Consider the following 13,007-nt stretch of genomic DNA (forward strand, 5'->3'; position numbering starts at 1 on the left):
GATGTCTTCGGCCCTCGTTCATGGGGAATGAATAACTAAACCAGTCATAGTGCAGAAAAGCGTGTTGAAATGAAACCTCCATAACTGCAACCTGAGCTTTCAGTTCAAAGGCCACGGGAGAAAACGGATGAGGCTTCACTTTCACTGCGAAAGGGCACTAAGAATTTCACGATTCATTGTGTTCGTATCCTTCACTGAGAACAAAGATAGGTTCAACTTTCCTTTCAACAGTTCTGCAATTTGAAAAACCGCATAGTGCAATTACTAAAAGACAACACAGATAGGATCCATTTTCCGTTGACTGGTTGGAAAGCCTTAGGAGGTTTCAGATGGCAATATAAAATCAAATCGCCGTAACCTGCCAGCAGTGATGGCGGCAGCGATGCACACAGCAAGTGAGAAGCCACTAGGGTAGCTGATATATCCCTTAGGATGTGGCCACCTGATGATCCCCTTACACCTGTTCTAAATAAATAACTTGTCATCGTCCTTGTCTTCATTTGTTCGGGAATTATTCTTATAACACTAAATACGATTTGAGAAAGAAATGCGCCCGAGATCAGGTGTTTTGAACTGCATTACAGCATGAGTAATAATTGAAAACCCTGTTGTCCTTACATGATTGCCATTGTTAACCATAATGAAGCATGGCTCGCCTACTTGTGTATTGGTCGCAGGGGAGTCCATGTGACTTTCTTTACATATAAAGGAGGTAAATATTTAGATAAAAATCACTACAGTGTGATCGAACGCACTCTTTCGACTTTATGTCGCTCTTAGGCCGCTCTTAGGCTTGGCGCTGAATGAAGGGAGTCGCGATGATTATTTCCGACGAGATGATGACCGGAACATTAGCTCTGTAATGTCTGAATGGCCAATTAAGTTAAAAACAATAAAACAACTGCAATAAAATGCAATACAACCATATACTCCAAGGCTCTCGGCCGAGAGCGGTAGTATTGTAAAATAAATAAGTACTAATACAGCTTTAATGTTGCTGATTGCGTAAGCATTTCAACTTATTCAGACGTTGATTGAGTATGCTAATAAATCATTATTTTTCCTCTTTGTGTGAGACCCATAGGAAGTTCCATAGCAGCTGACATTTAAACCACATAATTTCTACGACGCCAAACAAGGTTGATAAACCTGGATGGATCCCCCAGACATACGCACCTTTACATCTGCATAAAAACATTATCAGTCTTACTCCGATGAACCACTTTTAATTTGAGTGCCTTTAAACACAGAACGGCGGACAATTTTCATCGTTGGTTATTAAGGTTCAAATGCGAACTCTTGGTGCAGTTGGTAAAGAGAAGTATTTTGATCACCCGGCGAGAAGGAACATATAACTTAATAGAGTAAATTGCAGGCCTAATTGGTTTATAATGCGCAATGGTGGAACCAGCGAAACAGACGCAGTACAAGAACATGGAGGCACACACACATCACCGCTGGGCTTACAACTCCAGCTTGGAGATGTAAGTACAGCAGGCGCCATTTCTTGCAAGGGCTGCAGATTTTTGGTATCGAGAAATAATTGCAGCAGCCTCGAAACGCAGCGGACATTTTATTTCAGAAGCTAAATATACCGCATTTGAGCTCTGCACTTGCTGATGATAATCATTGCTTAACCTTCGTGGCTATTGCTACAAAGCACCGAGAGGAAACCATCAAGTATTGTTATCCTTGGTGGCTTCCAATCTTACGTACTGTATTAATTAAGATTAGCTGAATTAATTCTTCGGGTAAAATACTTTTCTTTCCTCCGATGAACGCAGTTAGAAATATGTTAATCGGAGGAGGACATTAAAGAAACTGAGCCCAAGGCTCGTACCAAGGCTATGCCGGAGCCGAGTGAAGCCGAGCACTAGATGGAGAATAGGAATGATAGAGAAATAAGTATAGTTAATGCATGCGTTGCATGGGTGTAGGATATGTTCGGTGTCTGCCCTGATCTCCGGGGAGCTGAGAAAAATGTATTACAGCATCGAAGGCACACAGCAATACAGAACTTGTCACCTATCGGAGCAACATTCTGTACGACATCGTCGCAACTTGTCAGTGAGATTTATAAAAGAAAACTGACAAAATTTGTCAGTAAGAATAAATTCACATATATAGTAATGAGCGCTTCCACAATTACAGTCGACCCATTCAAGCAAAGTGAGATACCCACTCGGCAGGTGCTTGCAAAAAAGGCGACTTCCTCTAAACCTCAGAAGTCGAGTACCATGTAGTAATACAAAACGGAGTAAAGCCGTGAGTTCTATGGAGCCTTAACCATAACCGAATGGGACAAACAATGGTTAGCCTTCACGTTGATTCGGCTTTCGGGTAACAAAATGGCGCATCTGTTCTGCCTTGGCTGCGTTATTCTTAAGGGAATGTGCTGAGTGCGTTTTAACAAATATTTTTCGACATCCTGTGGCACATTTACTTTCGCTTGTTTTTTCGCTCTTTCGACAAATCCACTTTTTTATTACATTTTGCACACATGCACTTGAGCCTTGGTGATTCAATGTTTATGTTCCTCGTTTAATATGCTTATTATTATCCCGTAGAAAACGCTTTGGCACCTTCTTCAGATGTGACAAAAACTTTCTTTTGCCAGCGTTTGTGGTAACGAAAACTAATTCTTTAAGTCAGGCGGCCCACATCAAAGCCCGCAAAGATACTTGCAGCCGGAGCCTAACAGTTCTTTCTTTTGTAACCATTCTCTAGGCTGCGGATCTGTGTGCTCTCAGAAAAATGCAATAGCCTCCTACACTTCTCAGACAGTGATGAATGTTTGCGTTGGAATAAAAAATTGAATAGAAATAAAAAAAATATCTTTTAGGCAGGCGTGAGAAAAAAGTTAAGTATTTCGCCGCTGCAAAAAGGAACATGATCTACATGAAGCAGCGAACTGCAAGACTACTCGCAATGCCCATATTGGTACATACTTGTGCAGACTTTCATTACGTGGGAGGACCTTGGTAGCCTTTAAAGGGACACTGAGGAGAACCCTATCAAAATTTTTTTGTTAGCAATATCTGATAGTTCGGCATTTCATGGCTTTGTTGACACTTGTCCGGGAGCGAAATATGCATTTATTTCAAAGAAATTTGGATTCGAAGTTGAAAAATGTTTTCCCGCCGCTCCGATTCAAACTCGAGAACTCTTATGACGACACGGAGAGCTCTTATGACGACACAGGACGGAGTGACGTGAAACGCGACGTAAACGGAGACTCCGCGATTTCTGACGGCTAGCGGTGCGGTGCGCAACCTGCCTTTGCAAGCCTCAGAGATTCGTGACATCCATGAAGTAAGGAAAATTCCTCCATGGTGGCGCCTCTTGTCCTAGGAAGTCATCACGCTTGTACTTGCGAGATTGCCCTGTGGCGGCGATACCTGTATTTTGGTTCTTGCTATTTTCTACATTACAAGAGCTTTGTTTTCAGGAAGAGTGGCGTTTTTGTGATCAGGAGCTGGTATTCTATGGATACAAGCCAACTTCAATTTCTCCTCAGTGTCCCTTTAAGGCCGCAGTGCTGATGCATTTTTAAAAACTTTATAAGAGGCACGTGCGCGTGATATTGTATGCGGGGTCTGACGAAGGTCTACTAGGATTTCACCTGCATTTGCTTGTTTAATGGAGGCTGTGCATGGTGTGACTCCTGTCTCTTCCGGTTATAGTTAAAAGATGAAGGTATACAAAGCCAAAATGGTTCGTTGTAGTGACCGTTGTTGCAGCTGGGCCAATATCGCGTCTTAACCTGCTGGCAGTGACGTCAAGATGTTTTCTCGGAAAAAGCTACACGCTGGAGATGTAGAATTCTGCAGGAGCGAGCAAAAAAGCAACAGCTATGGTGCTATTGCGATTGTTGCGGCTTCCGAAAGCAATTCTATTGTTCTTGTCATCCACTTGCTATGACTGATCTTACGTACAGGCTGCTGTGCCACGCCGGCACACGTTTACGTGCAGCTGTTGGAAACTCGCCTCTTTCATAAACTCGCCTCTTTTATATCTTTCCACAGTCTTTATCTGCCCAAAGGGTTTTGGGTTCTTTTTGTTCCGCGCACTTCGTAACGGATCCGAAATAGCGCCCACAATGTAGGTTTCTATTTGACACATCACCTTTCACGAGGTGACTTTTTCGAGTTGTAGCTTCACTTATTCGCACTCGACTGGAGCATCGATTCAGCAACAATGCTAGGAAATTTTAGGTATGTTATTTTTATTTAGCTGTTGCTATGGCGTATATGTATATTTAAGGGACACACCTTCCGACGAGCATAGTGCACCGGTACGAGTACTAGGCCAGCATGGATGCAGGAGCCGTCGGCTATTTTTTAGTCTTATTTGTACTGTGCGGTAAGTTCCAACTGGTATTCGTATGAGCTTTAGCTCTATCTCCTTACATTTGCTCGTTTCGCGTCGGTTTCTCTGTCCGCTCTCAGATTTCAAGATGGCGACTAAATCACGCCATCATTGCCGTAACACAGCATATATCTAAACGTTGCGTAACACCTTAACTCAGGAAATCTCAGGTCAGCAAAATCCGACACCCCACCACGTGACCGCGCGTGCACGCAGTAGCCGGGCCTGCACGGAGGCCTGACTACAGCCTAAACTGGCGTTCCATTATAAATGTACCGTCTGAGCGGGTCCTGCTTACGACATCTGCTTGTTTGCATGGGTGCGGTGCGTAAGGCTAAAACGAAAAAATGACCAAAGTAGAACAGTGGACTACCCTGCGGAGGGTCAGCTGTAAAATACCGCGTGCGGCATGCGCATGTCATGCTTATCGCTCCAAGTCATAGTTGACTCCGTTTCGTTTTTAAATTTAAATACCGATATTGAGCAATTAAAAAGAAACAATGAGATATATGCATGATCTTGCCTTGGCTCGACGACTGATCTCTTGTATCGTGTATATAGAAGTGCGAAATTATCTTCAAAGCGACGGTAACCATTTGGATGACACGGTGGCTTTCGTCAGCTGCGTCACATGATTGGGGATGAGTAAACGTTTTAAACAATCTGTCCGTAATACGCACACAGCCCTTGATATCTGCCGCGAGCTTTCTTGTCGTTAGCAGGCAGTAATTGGCCTAAACAAGCTTTCTTCCGTGGGTCTGGCGTACTCCATCCTTGTTGATGATATGATGGAGAAATAGGAGCGTCTCAGAGGCGAAGCCGCACTTGTCTCCGTTTAGAGCGAGTATAGAATTGATGGCATCAAATGAAGCCTGCAGCCTCTGCAGTTGGTCGTCACAGTGCCGAGCGCAATAACGGTATCTAGCAGACCGGGCAAATATCGCACTTTAATTCCGATTACGCAGTGTGTATAACTCGCTGAAACACACCCAACAGTTCTGGAACCATTTATGAGCGCAATCTTTTAATAAGGTGCAAAAAGTTCACTACAACAATCAACATATCCGTTGATCAACCGACAGCAGACTCGCATTTGTTTTCTATTAACGGTTTTGTGATCGTCAGAAGCGTTCTCTGTTGATTTTCTATGGCAGTCTTAATTGTTCGATGCGATCGACGGATACGCTTTAAAAGAAGGATTTTGGTGCAGATCAGAATAATGAACCATTACCTTCAATATTTTCGTAAACGTATTTTACAGTTCTTTAGGTTTCAGCATTTTTTTTTTCGAGAATGTTGGACATGTGTTGCTGATGCTGTGCTAAGTTGAACAGCCATAACCTGAAACTCGAATAAACTGTCCTGCGTTAGGGAGCTGGTGTTGCTAGGGCTGCTTCCGTGAACTTGGATTCCCCAGCAGCCGCTCACAATATCCGTCCACATTAAATAATTGCTGTTGTCGTCGGTCCAATGAAACGTGTCGCCGCTGCGCGAAAGCTGCTAAATCTACAGCAATCGACATAAAACGGAGTATTGCAGTCCGGGAGCTCCTCGATGGCTCGATGATGCATTCGCAGGTCATTCCTTCAACTTGGTCATGGATGATTTGGCGCCCTCGCGCCGACACCCAGCAGCGGCTTTAGTTTGGAGGTCGGCGGCGACCGTCGGTTTCGGGAGGTGTGCGCGCTAAAAGCGCCCTTACGCAGCACCTCAATTGAATATCATGGTAGTGAGCATAGGCAGGATGGTAAGAGCAAAAAAAGCCCGCTGACGAGGAACACGTACGATGTATTGCGAGAACTTCAGCCAACGAACAGAAAAGAACTTGGCATGTGTACTATGTAGACCTCGTGATAAAAACGTACGTCCATTGCTTTAGGCTGCTCTGAGTTCAAAAGCGCCGATTAGGTTGCGAGATCAGGCGCCTAAATTAGCTACAGTCCTCTCGAACATGGTGTAACGATCCCGCTTGTTCACAATGTTCGCAGAGCGGTCTGGAAATTCATCGCCCACCGGAGACATCGGGATCGGACGAAGGGCCAGCGGGGATAAACTAACTAAAGCAAATACAAACACATCAAGCTTCTTGGTAATATACCACCCGGGTGTTTTGAGGGAAAACCACCAATTGTTTTACAGTGCAGCTTTTAAGCTCCCATTCTTTTAACTGTAGGAGGACAAGGAGGAAAGCGTAGCATGAAGTTAAAGGAGTGACAGCAGGGTTGAGAACGTGAGAGGTCTGTTGTTGGTGGCAAGGTGCAGTGACATTGGAGGAGAGAGAAACAGAGCATGCGGGTCTTGTGGCGAGGATGACTTTGTTGTAATTTCAGTTTTTAAATTCTCAAGTTTAACATCACAAAGCGACACGTGGGCTATAGGTAACGCCTTAGTGGACGGCTCAGGATTATTTAACGCGCACTAACATCGCTCTGCACACAGGCGTATTTCTGCGTTTCGTCGGCATCGGAACGCGGACACCGCGGCCGGGATTGAACCCTGGTCCACCGGCTCACCAGCCGAGCGCCGTAACCACGGAGCCACCGCAGCGCCACCGCGGCGGACAGATGCGATTCTTGGAGCCTTAGGAGGGAAGGGGGGAGGAGAGTGGGGCGAGATAGGAAGTAAGAAAACAAAGTAATAATGCTAACATAATGAAAGGTAGCCAAAGTTCAATAGTGAGGTTTTGTTAATTTGTTGTCTGTTTCGGCAGATTGAACGTTCTGCACAGTTCCTGAACATGTGTTAGTTGGGTGCATAGGGCATATCCTTCTGTCGGACCTTGTATTTTACACTGCAAAATAAAAGCCAAGACACTTTGCGTGCAAACGCTACTGACTCGGAAATACACATTTGCGTTCCTAAGTGCGGCTATATGCCCCGTGGCAGGAGGCGGAGGAGGAGAACTTTAATGGAATAAAAGAGGGCCCCGTGGCGGGAATCATAAGTACAGCCGAGTGTCACCAGCTGGCTTTGTACAAGTTTGTGAGCATGCACAATTTGGGGCGGTGTAAGGTTACTGCTCGCTGTTAATGAAGGCATATGATGAATTAAAAATGTGATCATTTTGCCAATAAGCAAAAAGTTCTTGAAGTTGTATACCTGAGGCCATAAAGCTAAAATAAAGTACAGAATATCGCCTTCAAGGCAATGTTGAAGCACGTGCCGTTATTTTCACAGCGTCGTGACTTATGCTTTACTCAGTTGGATACTTAACGTGATCTACACCACTCTTACAATGTCAGCCTTTTGAAGATTCGTTCGCAAGAAATAAGTCCGCTTAGTGGTCGCCAACCCTAACAAAAAGCTGCGACATTTGAATGTACGCGATTTTGCACAATGTCCCCTAAAGTAAACACAACGTAAGTGTCCTACTTGCATGGATACTAGAATGGAGATCGAAGGCTGAGGGAATTATGTAGGTAAACGCTTCTTACTAAATTTGTTTTATTAATCAAATATGATTTTTCATTACTAGTAATGCATTGTCCACTGGTTGTTATTTATTGGCAGAATACCATGTGCTGGCCACTAACGACGTATACGACAAGAGAGGTAAGTGCTGCCAAAAATGAAAAGAATGAAAGGAAGAAAGATTGCTTATATCTTCTCGCCACCCCGAGATTTGATTTGCGGCTGCATGTCCAATTCTTTTTCTCAACCACTTCCTGTGTATCACTTTGCTCTAATAGCCTAAGTTATACGGAAACTACCTCCAGGATACCAAATGAATTTTGCCTGAGGAGACGAGTCAAACAATTAATTAATTAATCAATCAATCAATTGATGAAAACATTGATGATGCCTTGCGACACAGTAGAGCTGTGTTGATGCTCTGGAAGCGCACATACGCATCAACCGTAACGCGAGAAGCAAATGAAGACATGAAAAAACAGGACGGAGCTGAGGCAATCCAGGCGGAATAAAAACAAATAGTTGCTTTTAATAATAATAATAATAGTAATGATTGGTTTTTTGGGGAAATGAAATGGCGCAGTATCTGTCTCGTATAGCGTTGGACACCTGAACCGCGCCGTAAGGGAAGGGATAAAGGAGGGAGTGAAAGAAGAAAGGAAGAAGAGGTGCCGTAGTGGAGTGCTCCGGAGTAATTTCGACCACCTGGGGATCTTGAACTTGCACTGACATCGCACAGCCCACGAGCGCCTTAGCGTTTTGCCTCCATAAAAAAGCAGCCGCCGCGGTCGGGTTCGAACCCGGGAACTCCGGATCTGTACCTTCCGGATGCATTTCCGATATTGTGCTCAGATCAATTACAAGCGGCGAGACTAAGAACTGCTAAGAACGAATGTGTTTGGTCGCAGTAATGTTTGCACCTCCTGAGCGTTTTTTGTTGGTATATATTGTAACTCCCGCCCGTTCTTTCTGTGTTTTATTCTTTCCGTTTTTATTCTCAGAGCCGTGCCTTATTCCTGGTCTGAAGACAACGAAAGGCCCCGTATGTCATAACTCCTGGTCTTCGATTGAACAGATGCGGCAGGCTGAGAGTTTAATTATTAGCCATGTAGAGATTTTTCACTGATTAGTTTTAGGACATCGGTGCGGGCCACAAAGAACAATAAGAACCGAATGAATATTTAAAGGTTAATGCTGCAGCCTGTTATTTAAAATACATGGAAATTGGCAGTTGAACTTAAATGTATGCTTTACTTCTTAATAAAGAACTGGACAGACACCGATATCAGAATACAAAGACGATACGAAACCCCGCATGTACCGCGTTGTACTTTTTGCTTGCACCCTGACGCGTCTCTTTATCCATATATTCCCTAATTTCGAATGGCGAGTACGTGTATCCTTCGAAGTTTTTCTTGTAGTGGCTTAAATATGAATGCACTTGAGGGCAAGAATTTCGTTACACGCCTAAACCTGTAGTTTAGAACAACTTCTTGCTGGTAGAGTTGGTGCATGGCTAATGTTAAGAATGATTGGCGCTCAGCGGAAAGACGAACACAGGAAAGCGATGAAGATGGAGAGAGTGCTTTGGGCTCATTCCGCCTTCATTGGCTTTCTGTGTTCTTTTATGTGCGCCCAACTCGTTTTATTGATAGCCTAAACAGGCATTAAAAATTAGTGCGGGCCCTTAATTCATTTTGCCTCTTGCTTCTATAAAAAACACATGTATTGCGGCCATTTGCACATCACCCACAACATGACTTAATTCCACTTTACAAGAGACCGATTACTTTTTGCTCTTCAGGCACATGAGAATACCCTATTTTGAGTTCAGCACCTTTAATACGAGTTCTCTTACGTGTAGCTTAACAGTGGTTGCAAGATTGAATGCATCGACGGAAGCACAAAGAGCCTGAAAAATGGAAGAAAATGTCTCGTAAGTGCCTTTTTTTAAAATAGTGCAGTTCAGCATAAAGAAAACATCGGCCAATTCTTTTGAACTGATAACATGAGAGTTAGCTACAAATGAGAAGCACTTAGACTGATATTAGGATTCAACCATTCTTGACTTTACAAAATAGAGAATTCTAAGGCTGAGCACGTTTCCAACTTTTTTATTGCCCAAAAGTACAGAAATGGGTGGTTGTGAAGCAATATAGAATATAGACCGGTTACAAATTTACCGCATTTAGGTTAAGCAATTTCGTTGTTGTGTCTAACAAATAATCAAAATTTGCAAGACAGCTTGGATAAACGAAGTAAATTACGCCGACAGGAAAAGCTAAAGGAAATTCTGTGCTTTTAGCAAACCATGGAGGGCATGCTACGACAAGCGCCGCATTCTTCAAAGCCGCTGGTGATTTTAATGGCCTGTTTTTAATTTCGAACGAACGTTCTCGTTCGTTTTTATTTTATTTGCATGCAGACCGTTCTTGAAAGTGACCTCTTTGTCTAAAATCTCGAAGCGCGTCAGTAAGCCGCACTGGTTGTAGGGGCTGGTACAGCTGCTTCTCTCACCACGGGGTGTTCTTGTGATCCCACTTTGGTTAAAGGACCCCCGAGTGGTGGGCACGACGCAGTAGTGTCTTTAGGACCGTCATAAAGAAATGCAACCGCCTCAGACGGCTCCAACCTGTGAAACTTTACGGGAGCGGAATCTAAAAGAAAGGCTCAAGCAAACTAGATGGTTTGGGCCGCCGCCGTAGTAGCTTATTTGATAGATCAACGTAGGGCGACATGTGGAGATTGTGGGTTCGGATCAAACTGCCAACATCTAGTCTTCCCTTTTGTTGTATTTTTCTTTAAACATGTTTGATCTAAAAATGATTACACTCTTAATTTCTCATACTGTCAACACTTAACAATAATTACAAAAACATTCCGGCATGTTTCCCGTCGTGTCAAAAACTCATCTTGACATATTTCATACGAACGCATTCTGAAAATTCGTTTGCTTGAAAATGTTTTGTGTATAACACCTGATTTTTCATTTCCTAACATAGCGTTTTCGTTTCAGGATATTCCACTTGACGTGATTAAGAGGATGCCAAACTATTTTAAATTCTACTGCCCTCTTGGTAGATGTAAGAGCGGAGTCTGTAAGAGGAACAACAGAATTGTGGTGTGCCAGAAATTTCCAGTATACTGGATAACTCCTCCTGGCCGCTGAGCCAGAGGTTTCTTTTTCATTGCGCAATTTTCTGCTGTCTTTAGCTATTTGCGCTAAAAGATATCCATCGAGGCTTCTCTTACTTCGGTTGGCATTAAGTCTACAATAAATGAAAATAAAATTGAGCTCCGGAAGAAATTGTCCTGTTTCCTTACTGTATGGCTTGAAGCGGATTTTTATAGGTATCGCGTTTACGTGCGGGTCTAAGAAATGGCAGGCATAAAAAATTTTGGAAAGCCTCAAAATGAGCACAAACAGAAGAAATAAAACTGGTGTGCATGGCAAGTAATGTTAGCAAACATGAAACAAAAATTCTTGGCATGCAGACACTTAATACGCAGTAATTACTGAAGTGTTTCAATTCTGATTAGAATTGATAAAACTGTTTACATGAAACCAACTGCTGTTTGCAGTTTTTCTCCTAAGTGGTTGTGTAAACAGCGCTGACAAAATTTTTTTAAGAAGACGAAGTTTCTGCAGAAGTTTTTGGGGGCCACTAATAAGGAAGATAAGGAAGAAGAATAAGAAAAAGAAGAAGGCTTTGACGAAGAAGAAGCAAGAAGCAAGAATATTACTTGAGGAGAAGAAGAAGAAGCAAGAAGCAAGTGAGAAGCAGAAGAACTGAGACTCGCATAAGGGCTGCTGACGTGTTCTTGCTGGTGCTTGGCTTCGAGCTCAACTGTGGTGTCCTGGTGGTGCCTACGTGGTCACCTCTGGTGAGGCCGTTCTGCGTGGGGGATTTGGCCAGGTCTCAGGTTAGGTCTGTAGGCCAGGTTAATGTGCATTTGAGGGTGCGTTTGGCTCAGGTATGTCGCTACCTCCCCGGGTGGAGGGTCGGCAACCTGGTTTGCCAGCTTGCCCACCCAAAGCTTGCCGCTAGAAAAATTTCGTAAAAATGGAATTGACATCATCTCTGTGGCTCTCGTGCCGATCGGTGAGGGAACGATCAAGATGAAAAGCTCCAAGGTCCTTCAGCAGGAGCTAAGATCTCTCACTACCCACTACCTCCAGATCACTGAGGTACGACCGTTCGGCCGGAGAGGCATTGTTTGCAGGTCCGCTGACATTGATTGTGTCACAGACCTGCTCCAGTGCAAAATGTTTCAGTCATTAGTGGTTAAAGCCTTCATCCCCGAACAGCTCGCATGTTCCAAAGCTATTGGTCGTGGCGTGGACCCAGCATCTTCCCCGCAGGATATACTGGAGGAGTTTCAGGATGCAGGTGTGGGGGTTCTCTCTGTCTACCGGTGAAGTAGTTGTTGTTGTTGTTAGCCTATCAAAAGATGGCACATACCCACACTGGGGGATCGGCCAAGAATCGGGTGGCTGTTCACCTGAACGCAGTTAACAAAAAAGGAAAAGCACGTGGGAGCGCAACACCGGTGAATTTTTCGTCATGAACAGAAAAGAGAATTCAGTGGTGTGCGTGTTGCGACAGAGTCAGTTATCACTACGTTTGCTGGTTCCTCCTGTCCTTCTGAACTCAAGGTTTGCCCGATAGTGTATCGTGTGGACCATCTGCAGCCCCGTCCTTTTCAGTGCAACAACTGTTGGCGTTTCGGTCACAGTGGTAAAGCGTGTAAGTCGGCGACCCGCTCCGTGTTTGTGGAGAAGGTTTTTCAGATGACAGCTGCGCCTCTGATCAGCCCCAGTGTTGCCTATGCAAGGGAAACCACTCAGCTGATGATGTCAACTGCTCGAAACGAGCCGACGAACAAAGCCTGCTCGATATCATTCAAGCGAAACGATGTTCGAGAGCAGATGCTTATGCACTTCTGGATCGGAGGGATACTTCATAAGCCAACCGTGCGCGAAGCTCTGTTGCTGATATACCGCCAAGTTTGACTACTTCAATAGTGTCCTCAGTAGAACAGGCTCTTTCTGTGGTGGTCGAGCGAATGCTGGGCAGTTTCACCGAGGCTCTATCTCAACTTGTTGCTGGCCAATCTCTGCCTACTGAATCACATGTTTTGGCGGCTACGCCGGCATCACTCCCAAGTGCTGCTAGTAAGAGTCATTCCATGTCGCCTCCTACCGTGCCCCAAGTACCGCCTGCCAA

General features: G+C 44.3%; 1 protein-coding gene across 1 annotated transcript; it reads left to right on the forward strand.

The window, feature by feature from the left end:
- Positions 1–4,271: 4,271 nt before the first annotated feature.
- Positions 4,272–11,086, forward strand: LOC144121587 (evasin P1180-like). Its single transcript, XM_077654874.1, has 5 exons — positions 4,272–4,362; positions 7,879–7,920; positions 8,781–8,821; positions 9,644–9,715; positions 10,796–11,086. The coding sequence occupies exons 1-5, from the start codon at positions 4,314–4,316 to the stop codon at positions 10,946–10,948; spliced, it is 357 nt and encodes a 118-aa protein (XP_077511000.1). The 5' UTR covers positions 4,272–4,313; the 3' UTR covers positions 10,949–11,086.
- The last annotated feature ends 1,921 nt before the right edge of the window (positions 11,087–13,007 follow it).

Source organism: Amblyomma americanum, chromosome 2 (genome assembly GCF_052857255.1).
Source record: "Amblyomma americanum isolate KBUSLIRL-KWMA chromosome 2, ASM5285725v1, whole genome shotgun sequence".
NCBI classification, from domain to species: Eukaryota; Metazoa; Arthropoda; class Arachnida; order Ixodida; family Ixodidae; genus Amblyomma; species Amblyomma americanum.